Source organism: Lycorma delicatula, chromosome 1, assembly GCF_047948215.1.
Source record: "Lycorma delicatula isolate Av1 chromosome 1, ASM4794821v1, whole genome shotgun sequence".
NCBI lineage: Eukaryota > Metazoa > Arthropoda > Insecta > Hemiptera > Fulgoridae > Lycorma > Lycorma delicatula.
Window position 1 is genome coordinate 26,130,148 of NC_134455.1, and position 19,134 is coordinate 26,149,281.

At 28.7% G+C, this 19,134-nt stretch overlaps 1 protein-coding gene across 1 annotated transcript; it reads right to left on the reverse strand.

Moving 5' to 3' along the window:
- Window positions 1-706: 706 nt before the first annotated feature.
- Window positions 707-7,764, reverse strand: Osi19 (DUF1676 domain-containing protein Osi19). Its single transcript, XM_075354583.1, has 4 exons — window positions 7,539-7,764; window positions 4,966-5,227; window positions 3,713-4,098; window positions 707-841 (listed from the first exon to the last, which is right to left on the reverse strand). The coding sequence occupies exons 1-3, from the start codon at window positions 7,746-7,748 to the stop codon at window positions 3,749-3,751; spliced, it is 822 nt and encodes a 273-aa protein (XP_075210698.1). The 5' UTR covers window positions 7,749-7,764; the 3' UTR covers window positions 707-841; window positions 3,713-3,748.
- Between the last annotated feature and the right edge of the window lie 11,370 nt (window positions 7,765-19,134).

Below are 19,134 nucleotides of genomic sequence, written 5' to 3' on the forward strand. Positions count from 1 at the left end.
AAATCTCAATTAAGTACTTTATCCAAAGATACTACAAAAATGTAGAAGTTATAATAGTAAAAAAACTAATTTGTGTTTATTTTAAAATTACCTTAAAAATTTAGAAAAAACTAGTATTTAATATTTTTAAAAGTTCACTTCTTAAAACTTAGAACTTCATAAACGTTCAGTGAACTAATATGTTAGTAAGATAAACTATTTTAATGGTCAATGCATTAATTGTGAACAGTTACAATTAAATACAAGACTTTAACTGCAATGTACGGTATGCACGAATTCTCGTACGCTTTTTGTAACCGGCCACCACTCATATTATTTATTAACAGTATTGAAACTATTGGAAAGTGACAATTTGACTACACTAGAGCATTTTACCGCTTAATTTATTTTTCCAAATTTAAATTTTAGAGATGTAAGTGTTTTAACAGCTCTAAGAATACCAAGAGGCTTGTACTTATGATATCAATTGTTAATTTCTTTTGTACAGAGAAGTATATCCTCTTCCCTTTGAATGGGATATGTTTATTTTGTACAGATACATTGTATAGGATAACTTTTGTCAAGTTCCTTTATAAAAGATGTTTCAGCAACAAGAAATAAAGTCTATCATTCTAAACATTTTTAAAACACATTATTATAAGGATAAAAAATAATAGGTAAGAAATAAAATATTAGGAAAATTATTACAATTATTTGTATAAAAAATCTTTGGCTTTATTAATTCTTCATAGTTTTCAAATAAATTATTTTACAAACTTAATACCATAAAAATAAATTAATTTTGTAGATTAGTTTATTAATAAATAATTTTTTGTTTAATTCCAGTCATATGTGCACTGATCTGAAACAAAAATCATTAATAATTAGTTAAATAGATTACATTAGTAATAATAATAATACAACAAAAATAGATTTGAAAAACTCACTAAAAAGAAAGTAAAAAATAAAAACTAACAGGTAATTTGTTAGACAAATGGATTTTTAATCTAATAGATTATTTTAAAAGCAGTTAAATATTTTGTACTTCATCAGAAACATACACAAAGCTTCATTCAAACATTTTCTAGATATTCTAGGTTTCTGAAGGCTCTTTTTTCAATATTCCTATAAGTCAATCTAAAATATGACCAGAAAATGGTCTTGATTACAAATATTGAACGCAATTAAGAAATTATGATAATATTAATAATGAAAATGTTTTAAGAAATAATGTGTTGTGGACATTACATGAATTCCTTGTACGCCTATTAAATTACATATATACATTTTTTGCTGCACTTCATTTAAAATTATTTCATTTGAAAGTGAGATACGATCCTCCAATTCTTTAATAAAGTGGACAGTTACACAATTTCTGAAATATTAGTTTTTATTAACATCAAATATTTATACAATTATTAATCCAATAATCGTAGATGAAATATTAGGTTAGAATAAAAGTCCCTTTATTACTCGTATTACTACATCAGTATTATTTGTATCTTCGTGAGTTGCTGATAAACAAACGTTTTAAATTTCTGGTGTATCGTATAAATAAAAGTTAATAATAATTAAATATTCCGTTTAGTGAACTCCTGTATACTGGTTATAAATGTTAATTTCGACCTTGCGGTGTAAAATATTCAGTTTTTATTATTAGATTATTTGGTGAACAATCAAAAAATTAAAAAGAAACAATCATACAGGAAAAAAATGATAACATGAAGAAATATATCTCAAATATAAAAACGACAAGAAATGAATATAAAGAGAAAGTAAACGTTAAGACCAAGGAAAGAATAAAAAGATTAAGAGAGGATGATGAATATAAAGAGAGAGAAAATTTTAAAACTAGAGAACGTGTACAAAAATTAAGATCAGACGAAGAATTATATCAAACCAAATAGCGATTAAATGATTGGCAACAAAAGCAAATAAACCAAATGATGATTAACTTCGACTTAGGAAGAATATTGTCCGACAATATCAGAGTTGTAATGAACTAAAAGATAAGAATTATTTGCAATTTATTAAAGATCGGGCATGTATGCATCTGTTGTTCTTGAGAGAGTTTATTTTTCAGTCACTCTGTAGTTAACTTTAATGTAGATTAAATTAAACAGAAATTCTAGAATAATAAATATAATTAAACTATAAAATCAAAAATAATAAGATTCTAAATTATAGTTTTCAATTAATATTAAATAACCAGTTGTTTCACGAATTATTACATATATATAATGCCTATTCAATTACATTTTCACATTTTTAAAAGTACATAACATTTTATTTCATTAATACATTTTTTCATTTTTTTTTTATTATCTCAGAATTATTATTTATTGTAAAACTTTTTTTACAATCACGAATTAATAATTATTAAATCAGTATATTTAATTTAAAAAAAGTTAAAAAAACTAAAAATAAAAAAAGAGATTAAGTCTGATTCGAACCAATTCCCTTTAAGATCCAAATATTTCATTAATTAAAAATTTTTATTTTAATTTCGATTGCATTCAAAAAGGGAGGTGCACAACTAAATATTATAACACTGCTAAATCCAAAATTTCAAAATCCTACGGCTATTAGTTTTTGAGTTACACAAGATACATACGCACATACATACATCATTCGTAAGTACAGATGTCACGCCGAAACTTGTCAAAATGGATTCACGGATGGTCAAAATGGATATTTCCGTTGAAATATAAAACAAAAATGTTTCGCGATTCCAATACTTCCTTTACTTCGTACTAGGAACTAAAAGGGACAAGGGAACTAAAAGGGACAAGGGAAGCAATTTTAGGCCACAGATTAATAGTAGAAGGAAGATTAAAGAAAAACAAACCAACATACTTGGCGTTTATAGACCTAGAAAAGGCTTTCGATAACGTAGACTGGAATAAAATGTTCAGCATTTAAAAAAAATTAGGGTTCAAATACAGAGATAGAAGAACAATTGCTAACATGTACAGGAACCAAACAGCAACAATAACAATTGAAGAACATAAGAAAGAAGCCCTAATAAGAAAGGGAGTCCGACAAGGATGTTCCCTATCTCCGTTACTTTTTAATCTTTACATGGAACTAACAGTTAATGATGTTAAAGAACAATTTAGATTCGGAGTAACAGTACAAGGTGAAAAGATAAAGATGCTACGATTTGCTGATGATATAGTAATTCTAGCCGAGAGTAAAAAGGATTTAGAAGAAACAATGAACGGCATAGATGAAGTCCTACGCAAGAACTATCGCATGAAAATAAACAAGAACAAAACAAAAGTAATGAAATGTAGTAGAAATAACAAAGATGGACCGCTGAATGTGAAAATAGGAGGAGAAAAGATTATGGAGGTAGAAGAATTTTGTTATTTGGGAAGTAAAATTACTAAAGATGGACGAAGCAGGAGCGATATAAAATGCCGAATAGCACAAGCTAAACAAGCCTTCAGTAAGAAATATAATTTGTTTACTGCAAAAATTAGTCAAAAATTACTGCATCAAACCAGTCAAATGACTGAAGACAAAAAAAAAAGGAACTAAAAAATTTAATTTGAAATTTTGTTGTAAATATAGACTCATTAATCAAAAGTTGCATTCCTACGAATGAAAATATTAATTTTACAGAAAGTTTGATGACTATCAAAGAGACAGTAGACTATATAATATGTATCAACTAACAGACAAATTTTAGTGAGATTAAATAATCGCTTAAATTTAAAAAAAAACTTACACAGATCATATTGTTTTAGAGATAAGTAAGACTCTTTTAGTGAGGTACATGGGAGTTATACGCCAAAACATGAGGATCTTCATTTGCGACATCAGCTACACCTGCTGCCTGTTCGAGGAAATTTCTAGCGGCAGCATACTGGTTATAAGCTTCCCATGGTCCACTAGTGTGTGCAGCCGGCATTGCAGAATCCTGTGCAATTTTTTTACACAACTGGAAGATTGCTAATGAAATAGAGATAACGAAAGAAAAGAAGCTCAGTTGAAGTGCGTTCCAAGCTTTAAGTCCGAGTACTCCGACAGCCAGTGGAATAATTGTCATTGCTTTCAACAAAACGAAGATGATTAAAGGAACCAAAAGTCTACGCAATCTTCTGTTTTTGCGTCCTGAAAAAAAGGTATTTTTCGTAATATTTAACACTATTTTTTTTATTTTTAATAATTAAATTCATAATAATTAAAGACAAATTAATTTACCTACTAATTTTCAGTCTACATAGTTTGTTAATAGACTCTCTTCCGTGCAGATACTATTTAAGACTTCTGATAGTATATATAAATATATATATATATATATATATATATATATATATATATATATATATATATAATAGTGGGACTACACTTTAAATTTAAAAATCGTATTTTAATTTAAAACTTAAAGATACGACAATAAAAACGTGTTAAGTAGATCAGACAGAAACAAATATTTTTCTTTTCCAAGTTAACAATATAACATTTTGTAAAGAATAAGGTATTACATATTAAGAATATTATTTAGAAAGAAAATGTAGTTGTACATTCTATAATATCATATTTAGTTTTAAAATTAAAACATTCTAGTAGCAAGATTACTTCTAGAAATATAAAGCATTATTACAAAACAGAACGCTATTTTTGACCTATTATTGGTGTACCTGATTATACAATAATATATTAACATCACCTCTGCCATGGCTAGCTCAGTAACTGTACCAATACTACTTATATTATTCTGTTACTTAATTAATATCCATGTAAATTCTGACAAAAAAAAATCATTTATATTGCAATATATAAGTAATAAACGTAAGTTTTCAGATGTAAATTATGGATTTGTATAACAATGAATGAATGAGTAAGTAAGGATATATAAGGTTATGACTTAATGCATTACTTTTACAAACAAAATAGAGCAAAGAAAATTCGAATGAAAATTTTTTTGCTAATATATCTGTTACTAAAAATGCTTTAATACATATTTTGTATTTTTACCTTTTCCTTCGACTTGAGAAGAAGATTCATCTTGAAGTTTCAATTTCAGAGCAACTTCGTTATTATCTAAATTTCTAGGAGAGAGAGCGATACGCGCTCCACCTAAAGCTTGTGGCAATTGGTAGACGATATCATGATTCCTTACGTAATCATCTACTTGATCCAAGAAACCTCTACTGGCTGAATTGTCCATATTTTCGCTTTCTTCTGGAGTTTCGGTCACAACTTCTGTGCTCTTTTCAACGGATACATTCTCTGTTACCTTGAATTCATAAAAGTCATTTATTAGCTATCATTTATTTACGGGAAAAAAACATTAACCGGCAGTAAATTGAAATAAATCAATTATACCACATTTCGATAATGATTATTGCTCGATTTGTTAGTACCACGCGAAGTTTAATGTAAAAATTAAGTAAATATTTTAGTGCGTGATTTTTTTTCTTGTATTCTACAGCTTAATACATTTACAATTTTTCGTTATCTATCCATTAGGGCTTTTCAAATTTAAAGTCGGACAATAAATGTGTCAAGTTTGTTAATTCTAAAAGGATGTTTTGTTTTTACACTCATAATAAATCTTAGCATGGAATTATACTTTCAGTTGAAAACAGAATTTATAAACACAATTTTACAACAAAAAAAATTTACACATTCCAAAAATAAGTTTATAATTTCTGAAAATTAGCAGGAAGAAAATGAACATAATCGTAATTTTAGAACTGCATTTTCAAAAACATTTGACTTTCAAACCTTACTGAAATCGTTTATTAGATAGAATTTTGAACATAACAAATAAATCCTAGCCGTGAATCAGGCATGAATCATATCTATGGTTCAGAAGATAACTAATGAATACTGTGAAATATTTATCATATTATGATAATAATAATAATAATATCATTATTATCATAATAGGGTATTAATAATATATTATAATAAGGATATATTATATTATTATAATATTATCAGGATAATAATATATTATTTATTATTATCCTGATCTGGATAATGGAAATGAAGAAAATATAGTTGCATTTTTACACGCCAGTGGACTTCTTAAAAGTCTATGAAATGAAAGTTTAAAGCTTTGATAAAAGAATCTCTAAGCGGTAGTCTTATATATATATATATAAAGAAAGAAATGGTATTGATAAGTTGAAATTTTAATTTCATGGTCCTTCGAGAACCTTATCTCAAATTTTAATATTGGGGCCCTTTACACCCCGTAAGTGTTTGTGATTGTCCTTGACTTTTATGTCTTAATGTTTATTGTGAAGTTTGTGTTTTTAAATAAAATGTAAGGGCCCTTTACACCCTTACATATGACGATCCTGATGGAGATAATAATTTCTTTTAAAGAATGTGACGAGGGCTAATGACCTTAGCAGTCGATGCCCATAAAAATCTAGAAAAAAAAAATAATAATATTATTATTTATTGTTTTTCATATCGATATAATTTTTTCAGTAATAGGGAGCGATGAGTAATTACAATGTTATTACTCGTGTTAGGTACCGTTGGCTAAGTAATGAGATTTAATTTTTCACTTTTTCTCGTTCTCTCGAAATATTACCTATGGTTTAAAGGATAATGAATATTATGAAATATTTATCAGACTGTATTTCATACCGATATCATTTTTATAGTTAAGGAATTTCTTACTAGGATTAATCATAGTTTCATGCTTGCTGGTAACATTTTGTAAAGTATTTATTTACATTAATGTTACCAATTTTATAGAAAGGGCTTACAAAGTTGTTAAGTAATACATGAATTTGTTCAATTTTCCATTAATTTTTAAATTATATGAAATAATGAAGATAAGGAAATGAAATTATATAAATTCATGACAACTATTCTAATGTTATTACTAACATTTCATTTAAGAATAATAAGTTTTCCAATTTTAATACATTTCAATTACAACAAATATTACCTAACTGTGATAACATCCGATAAATATGTAATATGTGTATCATATATTATCAGTTTAACATTACATGTTAAACTAGTATCATATCATTAATATTGGAGTCATACTATGTAATAGCGTACTAGTATATACATATTGTATATATATATTTAACTATGAAAATGTAATATATTATTATAATGTATAAAACATTTTTTTAATCTGAACCACTATAAAAAAAACTGGTCCTTTCCTTATTAACAAAAGAATCTTCTGTATAAGTTTCTTTAAATGCATATTGTAAAATTAAAGGTACATAAAAATTTTTAAGCAAAATTTGTTTCACTGTTTGAAAATTTAGACAAATTTTTTTTAATATTTACTTAAATCAATTAAAAGTAATGGTTGTAGTCTTCTATAAAAAAAACATTAAGATATTAGTAATTTGTATAATTACCCATTAAAAATTAGTAATTATTTTCACTATTGGTAATAAAGGATAAGTTATTCTATCCATACCACTGATATCTAATTATTCACAAATTGGTCTTTAGAAAATAAACTTACAAAATTAAAAAAAATTAATTTAATATTATAACTATTTCAACTTTGTATGTTATTCTTTTCTGCCTGAAAGATGCAAAATATATTTTCTTACCTGGATCGTATCTTTCTTGAGAGCTTGATCCAAGAGGTTGAGGAACTTAAACTTTATGCAGGCGATTCCATCGTTATTGGAACATTGTATCCTAAGATCTTCAACGGCATTACTTAATTCAGGGGTGGCAGTCGTAACCTCTGGAACCGTTGGTAATGCGATACAAGAAGATGCTAGAATAGCTGCTAGGAAACACTGTACTCGGACCATGGTTGTTGACTGAAGGAGGAACGATGGAACGAATGTGACTACAACCGAGGGACGGCCAGCTTTTATTGATTGGACGGATTACTGCTTTAGCACGTGTCCTGCATATCAATAAATGATTTATGTATTGTTCCCTATCGATTCGGGTCAAAATAAATATCGAATCAGCAGTTAATTTTCACTTGATACAATATCTATTCATATAAATTTATTAGATATTCAGATGTCATATAACATGGTTTGTTATTATTTATTGGAAATACCTGAATAATTTGTTAATCGTAATCACTGGATCGATAATTTTTTCAAGTTTAGATATTATTTTTGATCCATTGCTTGTATAATTTCGACTTCAATTTCAGTTTTTAAACTGTTCCCTCCATTTACTGTGTCATAATCCACAATTTTTTCTTTGGTAGTTTTATTCTTATAGCATTTTGACTTTATTCATCCTCTTTGTATAATACATTAAAGAAAAGGTTCGGTTTGAAATTTTTGGAATTATCTACATTAAAAATTTAATAAATTAAGTAACCGTTAAAGGGTAGTTTACCCTTTAATCAAGTGATGACCCTGAAGGTGAGAACTGCATAAGGTGTAGAGATAACTTACTAGTAAATCTACGGATTTCTAATTGAAAAGTTTTTGTGTTGTTCAGATTAGCTAAATAAATTAATCTAGTTATGTCTCACCAGCATCCTTACTTGCAGTAGATGCAATAATTTTACTGTTCATAAAAGTCAAAATTATCAGATTTTTTCATTCTGCATTTATTTTAATGTAATATAAAAGGTAAATTTATTAATTAGCCCCTTAACAGCTAAGAAATATAATTTGTTTACATCAAAAATTAATTTAAATGTCAGGAAAAGATTTTTGAAAGTACATGTTTGGAGCGTCGCTTTATATGGAAGTGAAATTTGGACAATCGGAGTATCTGAGAAGAAAAGATTAGAAGCTTTTGAAATGCGGTGATGTAGGAGAATGTTAAAAATCAGATGGTTGGATGAAGTGACAAATTTAGAGGTATTGCGGCAAATAGATGAAGAAAGAAGCATTTGGAAAAATATAGTTAAAAGAAGAGACAGACTTATAGGCCACATACTAAGGCATCCTGGAATAGTCGTTTTAATATTGGAAGGACAAGTAGAAGGGAAAAATTGTGTAGGCAGGCCACGTTTGTAACATGTAAAACAAATTGTTAGGGATGTAGGATGTGGAGGGTATACTGAAATGATACGACTAGTACTAGATAGGGAATCTTGGAGAACTGCATCAAACCAGTCAAATGACTGAAGACAAAAAAAAACAGCTAAGCATAAGAAGTAAGGCAGTATACATTTAAATATTTAGAGTGTAAACTTCTAATTTAATCGGCTACACATAAACACGGTAAATTAAAAAGGTTTAAAAGGTAAAAATTTTAAGCATCAAAACCAGAAGATAAAGCTACCCCTAACATTACTCCAATTTAATACAAAAAAAAACAAAGATTCAAGATAGATGAAAATAAACTTAAAAAAATTTAATAAAATACACTTGAATTAAATTTTAAAGATGCAGCTAATATAATAATAAATTTGTTTTTAAGAAACCAAACATAAATATTTAAATAAGCATATATAACTATCTTATTAAACTGAAACTTAAAATAAAAGTTAAACCATGAGGTTTTTTTTTTTTAAATCGTTTATTTATATCTAAATACACCTTTATTTTTATTTACTTTTTTTTTAGTAATAATATTTTTATAAAGTACTTTTTAAGTAATGTATAATTAAATAAACGAATCGGTAACCACTTATTCGGCCGCTGATAGCATTCACTATAATGGTTGCAGGGACGGTTCTCGTCATATAAATGTTACCAAATCATCACCATTTTTCTTTCTTGTCATTCGTCTCATCCTCTGAAGTAATACCTAACGGTGGTCCCGGAGGTAAAAAAAAAAAATCATCCCCATTTAAGTTTAAAACAAAAAAAAATGGGAGTAAAAAAAATTCAAAATCGCGATAAGATATCATTCAAGTTAAAGACTTTTCGGGATTAATCTTGTCAAGGATAACTCTGGGTTAACATGTTAGTTGACTTTTTTTTTTATATCCATTCTCTTTCTTCCCTCCCTATATTGACTTCCTTGTGAACTGAAAAATCTTTTTTACTATTGGCTATAAATTCTCGCAAAGATATATTTTCAAAATTGCAAAAGGAGATACTGATTGATATACCTAATCGACTGAGTGCTACGTATGATGTTTATGAAATTGACAGAGAAAAAGATAACGAAGATATTTTGAAGCGTTTCCAAACAAAAGGGGAGCATTAAGAAGAGCATTAGAAACATTAGAAACATTGGTGAAATTAAAAACCCGATTTCAAATTGTTATTTTGTGGTTTTTTTTTAGTGTAATTCATATTCCAAGTTTAAGCTTCAAGATTTCTTCAGTTGAATCGTGATATCAATGGAGCCACAAAGAGATGCAAATGGAAGCATTAATGTTGTTTGTTTTCTATTCACAGATTAAAAAGATGAATTCCATTTCACTGTTGTCAGATATGAAACGTAGATCCGTTTTAAATTCAAAAGAATGTGTTTTAACTCAAGAGAAGAAAGATAAGTCACTTTAGACATTTAGGATGGAACTTTAGGACACTTGACTGACTCACTAAAAATACTACGAAACTTAACAAAATACAAGTTGATGACATCATTTTGGATCGATTTCTTAACCCTTGATATACTTCGTACTATAAAGATCAATATAATGAGTTCATTCCATTAGGATTATACCCGTAAAGGATTTCGCTCTAAAGTGAAATACTTCTCAAGTTACCACCGCATCCAAAATCGATGACGTGGAATAAATATAAATAATATAACGATGACGGGGAATAATAAATAGGGTGTCCCATATAAAACGCAACCCATCAATCGGTCATCCATGAAATTTCAAAAGTCAAGCTTACTCCCCTACTCGTTAATAGGACCGAAAATAATCGGTCCTATTTTTTTCGAGTACACCATTAATGCAGAACGATATCAGAATATTTTATTTCAGTTCATTGAACTCTTGGAAGAGGAAGACAGACACTGCTGGCTACAACATGACGGTGCAACATCGCACTACGCAGGTTCAACTTCTGATTTCGTTGAGGAATTCTTTGGTAATCGTGTTATCGGTCGAGGCTTGTGGCCACCAAGATCTCCAGATTTGACTGCGGCGGATTTTTTCTATGGGGTTACCTCAAAGAAAAAGCCTACAGCAACAAACCACGAACACTTGAACAATTGAAAGTCGAACAAGCTGTATTGAATATCCAGCCACAAACTTTGAAAAAAGTTGCAAGAAACGCTGTAAAAAGAATTGAAGCTTGTATTCAAGAAGATGGCGGCCACTTCCAACACTTACTCTAAATGTAAGGTAATGGATGGTAATAATAAAAATTACATTTACATTTACACATGCCTTTTTATTATTTCAATACCTACTAATATAAGGTTGGGTTGCGTTTTATATGGGACACCCTATTTTGTACTATATGAATATATATATATATATATATATATATATATATATATATTGAGTTTTTGCAATAGAATTCGTATCCGTATTCTGCAACTGAGACACATCATTAGAAGGGAAAATTCTGGTAGAAGATTTTCATTTACCAACTATAAAATTCAGTTTAGTTCCGACTAACTTCTTCAACTGAAAAAGTTTCCGAGATTTTGAAGTGGCAACCGTTCTCGAGTGATATCTAATTGAAAAAAAGTTAAGAAGAAATGGTTAAATGGATTGAGAGAAAAAGTGTACAAGTATATTAATTAAACTTCGTTGATCATTACAAGAAATTACATGAAAAAGTTAATATATCAGTTAATATTCTAAAACTGCAACATTCTGCATTACTACTATGTACTAGGGTTACTAGGGTCTCTAAAAAGTGAAGTGGGTTTCCAATGACTGCTACGCTGAATCGAATATATTGTTGCATACCTAGTTCTCTGAAATATAATTGATATTCTAATGGCGGGACTGGTTGTGCAGCAAATATCATTAATCTTAAAAAAAACATAATTAAACAGTGGCTATTTTTCTTGATTTGAGATATTTTACACGATTAAGCTATAAGAAACATCGTAAAAAATATTGCAGAGCTGTATATTAATGTATACTTTCTGGCGAACGAGTACTTTCTGGCAACTCAATAACTGAACGAGTAGAAATACGCTTACAATATCAAAATGCAAAACTACATCAAAGTATTATAATAATAATAATAACACAGTTATAGTCTATAATTTTTTTTTTTTTTGCTTGATGAAATTCACGACAGAAACTCGAATCTTTGCGTAGGAATATGAAATTCAATTTTTTTTTGCGTATGAAGAATGCCATCCCTGACCGGGATTCAAACCCGGAACCTCCGGATGAAAGGCCGAGGCGCTACCACTCGCGCCACGGAGGCCGACAATATCGATTTTCAAACTTTGATATGATTGTTGCCGATTAGCATATTATTTAATCACATATGAAATAAATGTACTCGTATATATAATAATTATAACCTTCAAAGCTTGTTTTTCTATATTAACGCAACTATTAGTTATTGCTCAAATAAGAAGATAATTGTGGAATAGATTGATAATTTCTTCTTCCTAAAATGCATATACCAATATGTAATAATTGATCAATAGTGCTCTGAAGTGAATAAGACTAAATTAGTGTACCTAAGTATACTTTACCCGGTTTCTGTAGAACAGTATGTCAAAATAATCCAAGTATTTAATACTGTCTGAGGCCTTTCCTTTATGTCTTTATATCTATTTTGTAAGTCATCTCAATTTCCTTCCTTATCTCTCCTTCTTAACTCATTCTATGGCAACCTCCGCAATATCTATTTGCAAATTCATTCTTAATATTATTCTTTTCCTCAGTTCATTTAATCTAAAAGCGTCTTCTTTTTTTATACACTGTTTTGTATCCTCTCACACCCTGTTTTATATACGTACGTCAAAATATGAAATAATATTTTGATGTGCATTTATAAAAAAATTTCTCACTTACGAAAATTGTTTCTTGAAAATCCAACAGATAGAGTTTTCGATTGCTAGCTATCATCACAGCATTTTTCATCAAAGTTATAAAGTATAAAAATAATATGAAAAATGATAAAAACACGTTCATGGTTCATATTTCAGAATAAAATAGCTTTTTTATTATATTTATAATTTTTAACATGTTTTAACTGATTACTTGATGTGCCACATAGAAATAATAAAAACCAAATTAATTAATCAAAACTAATAAAAGGTAAATATGTTAAATTGTTTAAAATTTAAGACTAAAGGGACAGAAATTTATCTTAATTAATTGCATTCTAAGCAAAAGTTATAGAATTCCCACTGAACACATTTTTAAGCCTTTAGAAAACGTGTACACCATTTTATTTATTATTATGTATATTATAGAGGAATGAAAATTAAAACTCTTTACAGTTAGAAATTCTATGAAATCATTCCTTAATACCTCCTAAATAACTTCATTAAGTTATTATAATTAGCATTAATTAATAATTTAAAGTTATAATTACACACACACACACATACAGAGAGAGTGATAAAATAATGTTAAAATACGTATTATGATCAGTAACAAGACGTAATTATAACACAACTTATATGAAAAAGTAAAATAAAACATCGAAATTTTCAAACGTGATTCAATATTTTTTTTTATAAATCCGTTACATATTTAATGGCGTTACTCATTTTAAGCGTTTTTGTAACTTCACAAGAAACATTATTTTACGTAGCGATCATCAGGCACTTTATGATAAGCCGCAAATTTCTTTTTTTTTAATTGATATGGTTTTTTTTTTATATTTAAATGGATTGTGAAACACTAGAATTTCGTGCATGAAGACCACATGTATGATCTTATTGATAATGTTAAGTAAGCTTCTAATATTTTATATTACTAAACAAAAATTTTATAACACTATCCAGCTATTAGAAATTTTAAATATCTTAAAACTATAAAAATAAATATTGAAGTTGTAAGAATGAACTATAAACGTTTTGTAATAATTTTCAGTTAAGTAATCCCTTAAAAGCTAACAATCCCTGTATTCGTTCATCAAATCACTAATGAGTATCAAATGACTTTTTCAACTAAACAAATTCTTTTATCATGTGAATTCTTTTCATCATTAAATTAAATACCTCTTGGCACGTCGAAATATTACCTACAAACTAGTTTTTCTATTAAAACTTTTTCACGATCTGTAATATTTTTTTTTAAAAACCTTTGTTTCAAATACATTGGTAAATTTTGTAAATTCATATTTTTCACTTACAATTTAAAACTTAATGAGTTAATACCCGTTGAAATATACAAAAACGACATGTAATTCAATTTTTTTTGTTACTGATTGTTTTAAACGTATAGCATTGTAAGAAACTGAAAACCTTTGCTATTTTCCCGGATAATAGTCGGTCTTCGGTATCAAAATATTAATGTATCAAGATGCATTAATTTTTAATCAGAAGAACTCAAAGTAAAATTAAAAAAAAAAATTTGACTAAATTTTAGCTATATATTTTATATATTACTAATGACCATTAATAAGACGTCAGAAAATCATTTTTTTTTTTTTGTAATTCCAACCATTTTTCTGTTAGCAAGAATACGTTTTTCGACCATATTTATTATAATTTTCTTGTCAATATTTTTTTTTAGTTATTCAATTAGAACCTGATTAGTTCTTGACTTTTTTGCATTGTTTTCAATTTTTTCAGTCTTGTGCTAGCTGCATGTATCGCATTCGTGGCCTTTTGTATCGAAATGACTTCCGTCTACAGCTCCCCCACCTTGTGAAAGTAAATTGGTTATCCATTTTATAGTTTTATTATAAGAAGAGCTGCAAATATATTATATTATTTTAACAAAATTAATAATTATCATTAACTATTGTGGCCTTACAATCATTAATCTCATATTTTACATATCAGGAATATGCATTAGTAGTTCTGATGATACTGGCCACCGAAGAAAATAAATTTAGCTCACTCTCTGCTGTAAAGAAATAGCATATCCTTACAGGCAACCCTATGGCTCATAGAACTGCAAGTAACCAATACCTACTCCCCTGGTGGAATTAGTTTATGTTCCATCCACTAAGTCCTGGCTGTAACTCGGTTAGCACTTAACTTAAGGGATATATCGATCTCCTTTTATCTTTTAGCTACTTAAATATCGCTATGCACTCGAAATTATTGGTGCTCATCCACAAGAATTCCAGCAGAAGATTAACACGTGTTCAGTACACCTACCCTATGGATATGAACTCCATGCCTTCAGTAAGGTTTCACTGTAAGTAACGGTTTTTATCGTTTTTTAAAACTAGATCCGCAGCTACTATAGGTTTCAGGTTCTGCCAACATTATCTCGATGCAATCGGCTCCAGCTGATTCATAGCTTGCGATAAAACCATTTCACCGTTGAGGTACATGGCATGGGGACATGAGCGCCCAGGTCTGGCACGTAAAGCAGAGTATATCTGCTTTAGATCTTTGCTTTATATTCAATAAATCAAGACAGAAGACGAACCGGGTTGAAAGTAATCGATTCCTAACTGATAGAACAAACTCTCAGACATATTTTCCTCAAATTTAGACAATCCTCACTAAATCCTGGGTAGACCCTAAGTTTAAGACAGTAAAATAAATTAAAAAATTGAAAATTCATTGAATATTTGATGACAGTCTTCTTTCTAGTTCTTGTCCGTTCCAAATTTTATCCGTTGCTCAAGTAATGTTACTGCTTTCTTCTTCTTTTAATCCCAAAAATTTTTCACGTGTTTTTACTTGGTGATTTAGAAAATCTTTGACAAAAGTTTCTTAGAATTAACTAAATTTATTTAGAAGTATATTATTACTTTAGTATTTAGGGAAATTTTGTATTTTAATTTTATAATAATAATAATAATTTTAAAAAATATATGTGCAGATCGAATTATACTTCGTCTTTTACTACATTATTTTTTTAAAATGTACGATTTAAATTATGATAATTTAAATTTAATTATAATAACAATTATCATGAAAAAACTGTTTTAATAATTAAATAACTGTATCAAAATGAGGGTATTAAAACTGGTTATATTCTATGTGGTTTGTTATGTTACTGTAAATTGTCCTGCAAATTATTTTAGCAGACTAAATAAAGATGTGATTTGACAAATAAGTGAAGGTCGACACAAATAAACATTATGTGTTGGCATTCAATCACCTTTAGCGTAGCAGAATGAATGAAAACACTTTCGTTGTTAGTTTTCGAAGACGCCGTATGATAACCGTTATAAATGAACGTGGTTAAAATATAAAATAATTGTATTTAAGTTTTAGATATACAACTTACCTATTTGCTTGATTTATTAGTAACTCAAATTTAGGAGGAATTTCTGTAACAGCTGATTGTAAAAATAAAGCGAAATTGTTTTAAATCCATTTAATTTTATTTATTTATAATAACTGTATCATTTATCAATTCGGTTTGTCACTTGCAAGATTTTGCTAAAAAATGTATCATATGCATGAAATATATGTATATAGGTATATATGAAGTGTAATTACCATCGCACAGCTTTTTAAATAAAATGCTGTACTTAATAATAAAAATACAGACGTTGTTGCATATACATATAATGTGTTAAATATTTAACAGATAATATTGCTTTATTAAAAATGTTATTTAAATACATCTGAATTTAAGAGAGCATTAAAAGATTTGAATGTCAGAAAGGCTCCTGGGATATACAGGATACCTACAGAATTATTGTGCAGTGCAGGTGAGGAAGCGATTGATAGATTATACAAACTGGTGTGTAATATTTATGAAAAAGGGGTAGTTCCTCAGATTTAAAAAAAAGTGTTATAGTCATGATACCAAAGAAAGCAGGGGCAGATAAATGTGAAGAATACAGAACAATTAGTTTAACTAGTCATGAATCAAAAATCTTATCTATACTTCTATACAGAAGAATTGAGAGGAGAGTGGAAGAAGTGTTAGGAGAAGACCAATTTGGTTTCAGGAAAAGTATAGGGTCAAGGGAAGCAATTTTAGGCCACAGATTAAAGTAGAAGGAAGATTAAAGAAAAACAAACCTACATACTTGGCGTTTATAGACCTAGAAAAGGCATTCGATAACGTAGACTGGAATAAAATGTTCAGCATTTTAAAAAAATTAGGGTTCAAATACAGAGATAGAAGAACAATTGCTAACATGTACAGGAACCAAACAGCAACAATAACAATTGAAGAACATAAGAAAGAAGCCGTATTAAGAAAGGGAGTCCGACAAGGATGTTCCCTATCTCCGTTACTTTTTAATCTTTACATGGAACTAGCAGTTAATGATGTTAAAGAACAATTTAGATTCCGAGTAACAGTACAAGGTAAAAAGATAAAGATGCTACGATTTGCTGATGATATAGTAATTCTAGCCGAGAGTAAAAAGGATTTAGAAGAAACACTGAACGGCATAGATGAAATCCTACGCAAGAACTATCGCATGAGAATAAACAAGAACAAAACAAAAGTAATGAAATGTAGTAGAAATAACAAAGATGGACCACTGATTGTGAAAATAGGAGGAGAAAAGATTATGGCGGTAGAAGAATTTTGTTATTTGGGAAGTAGAATTACTAAAGATGGACGAAGCAGGAGCGATATAAAATGCCGAATAGCACAAGCTAAACGAGCCTTCAGTAAGAAACATAATTTGTTTACATCAAAAATTAATTTAAATGTCAGGAAAAGAATTTTGAAAGTATATGTTTGGAGTGTCGCTTTATATGGAAGTGAAACTTGGACGATCGGAGTATCTGAGAAGAAAAGATTAGAAGCTTTTGAAATGCGGTGCTATAGGAGAATGTTAAAAATCAGATGGGTGGATAAAGTGATGAAGAGGTATTGCGGCAAATAGATGAAGAAAGAAGTATTTGGAAAAATATAGTTAAAAGAAGAGACAGACTTATAGGCCACATACTAAGGCATCCTGGAATAGTCGCTTTAATATTGGAAGGACAGGTAGAAGGAAAAAGTTGTGTAGGCAGCCCACGTTTGGAATATGTAAAACAAATTGTTAGGGATGTAGAATGTAGAGGGTATACTGAAATAAAACGACTAGCGCTAGATAGGGAATCTTGGAAAGCTGCATCAAACCAGTCAAATGACTGAAGACAAAAAAAAAAAACATCATAATGTTTTATTTTAAGTATGTATGTGTATCCATACATACTTACTTACTGACTTACATCTCCCTAAAATAAGTTTTGATTAATTTCCAAAGGTTTTCTGTGCTGAAGGCAGTGTAATACTTGGTTTGGCAAAGAAATGAGTACATTAGTTTGTTACTTTATACTGCCTGCAAGATTTTTCTTATGGATTTATGTATATAAATTATTATAACACCAACACCCATTAGAGTTACTTTCTCTGATTGTAATGATCTTTACTGAATAGCCACTACCTATGGTGAATAGAACGAACGTGTCACTTTTACGGGTGTTTTACCTGCACTTTTTTGAGCTTAGCACACTGATATGCAACCGAATATTCTGACTAGTAAAGAAGGGAAGGAAAATCATTTCACTCTTCATTATCCTTAGTACCCTAGAATTAGCTGCTTTTAATTGTAGAAAATGCCTATATCAATTTCAGCATGACTTATGGCTCATGTTAGGTCATGCAACCCTTTCGAAGTCGAGAGTTATAAGGTTCAAATCCTAGTAAAGACTGTACAAGACTACACTTCATTTACGTTCATACATATCATCTTCACTTATCCTCTTAAGTAATACCTTATGATGGTTTCGGAGGTTTAACAGAAAAAGAAAGGTCGTGCACTCTATTACAGTTATGGTGATTAACATACACTCGTTTTTGGAGAAAAATAAAAACAGCAGTTCATTTACATAGTAAGATTACCCAAATATTTCGTGTCTCTTCCGATCTTTTCGTTTATTAGAATATACAGTTAAGAACACGATATTGTTTTCATTATTTTTCTCTTTATTTCAACCACGCAAGATAATAAAATTACAGTTGTAATTTAGGTAGTAATAAAAATCCCACAGGATTTTAAGATGTTTTTATGTCGGTAATATCATTATTACATTACGTTTTAAACATAAATTATTGGATGGGAAAAAGTAGAAGGTAGGCCTACATTACTATTATTTTTGAGTTACATTTTTATTGATTTGTATTTAGTAATGGAATTTTTTAATAACCACTCAAAATTATTTCCTAAATCTGAAATTCACATGAAAAAAAGTGAAGTGTAATCAACTAAAGCTTGTTTTCATTATTATTGACAATTG

Bases quoted from the DNA above. Each gene is read 5' to 3' on its own strand.
- Osi19 (XM_075354583.1), bottom strand. From the start codon at position 7,748: ATGGTCCGAGTACAGTGTTTCCTAGCAGCTATTCTAGCATCTTCTTGT. The intron at 5,228-7,538 runs GTAAGAAAATAT...TATGAATTCAAG, and splicing joins TCAAGAAAGATACGATCCAG to GTAACAGAGAATGTATCCGT. The intron at 4,099-4,965 runs GTAAAAATACAA...CCTTTTTTTCAG, and splicing joins TTCTCAAGTCGAAGGAAAAG to GACGCAAAAACAGAAGATTG.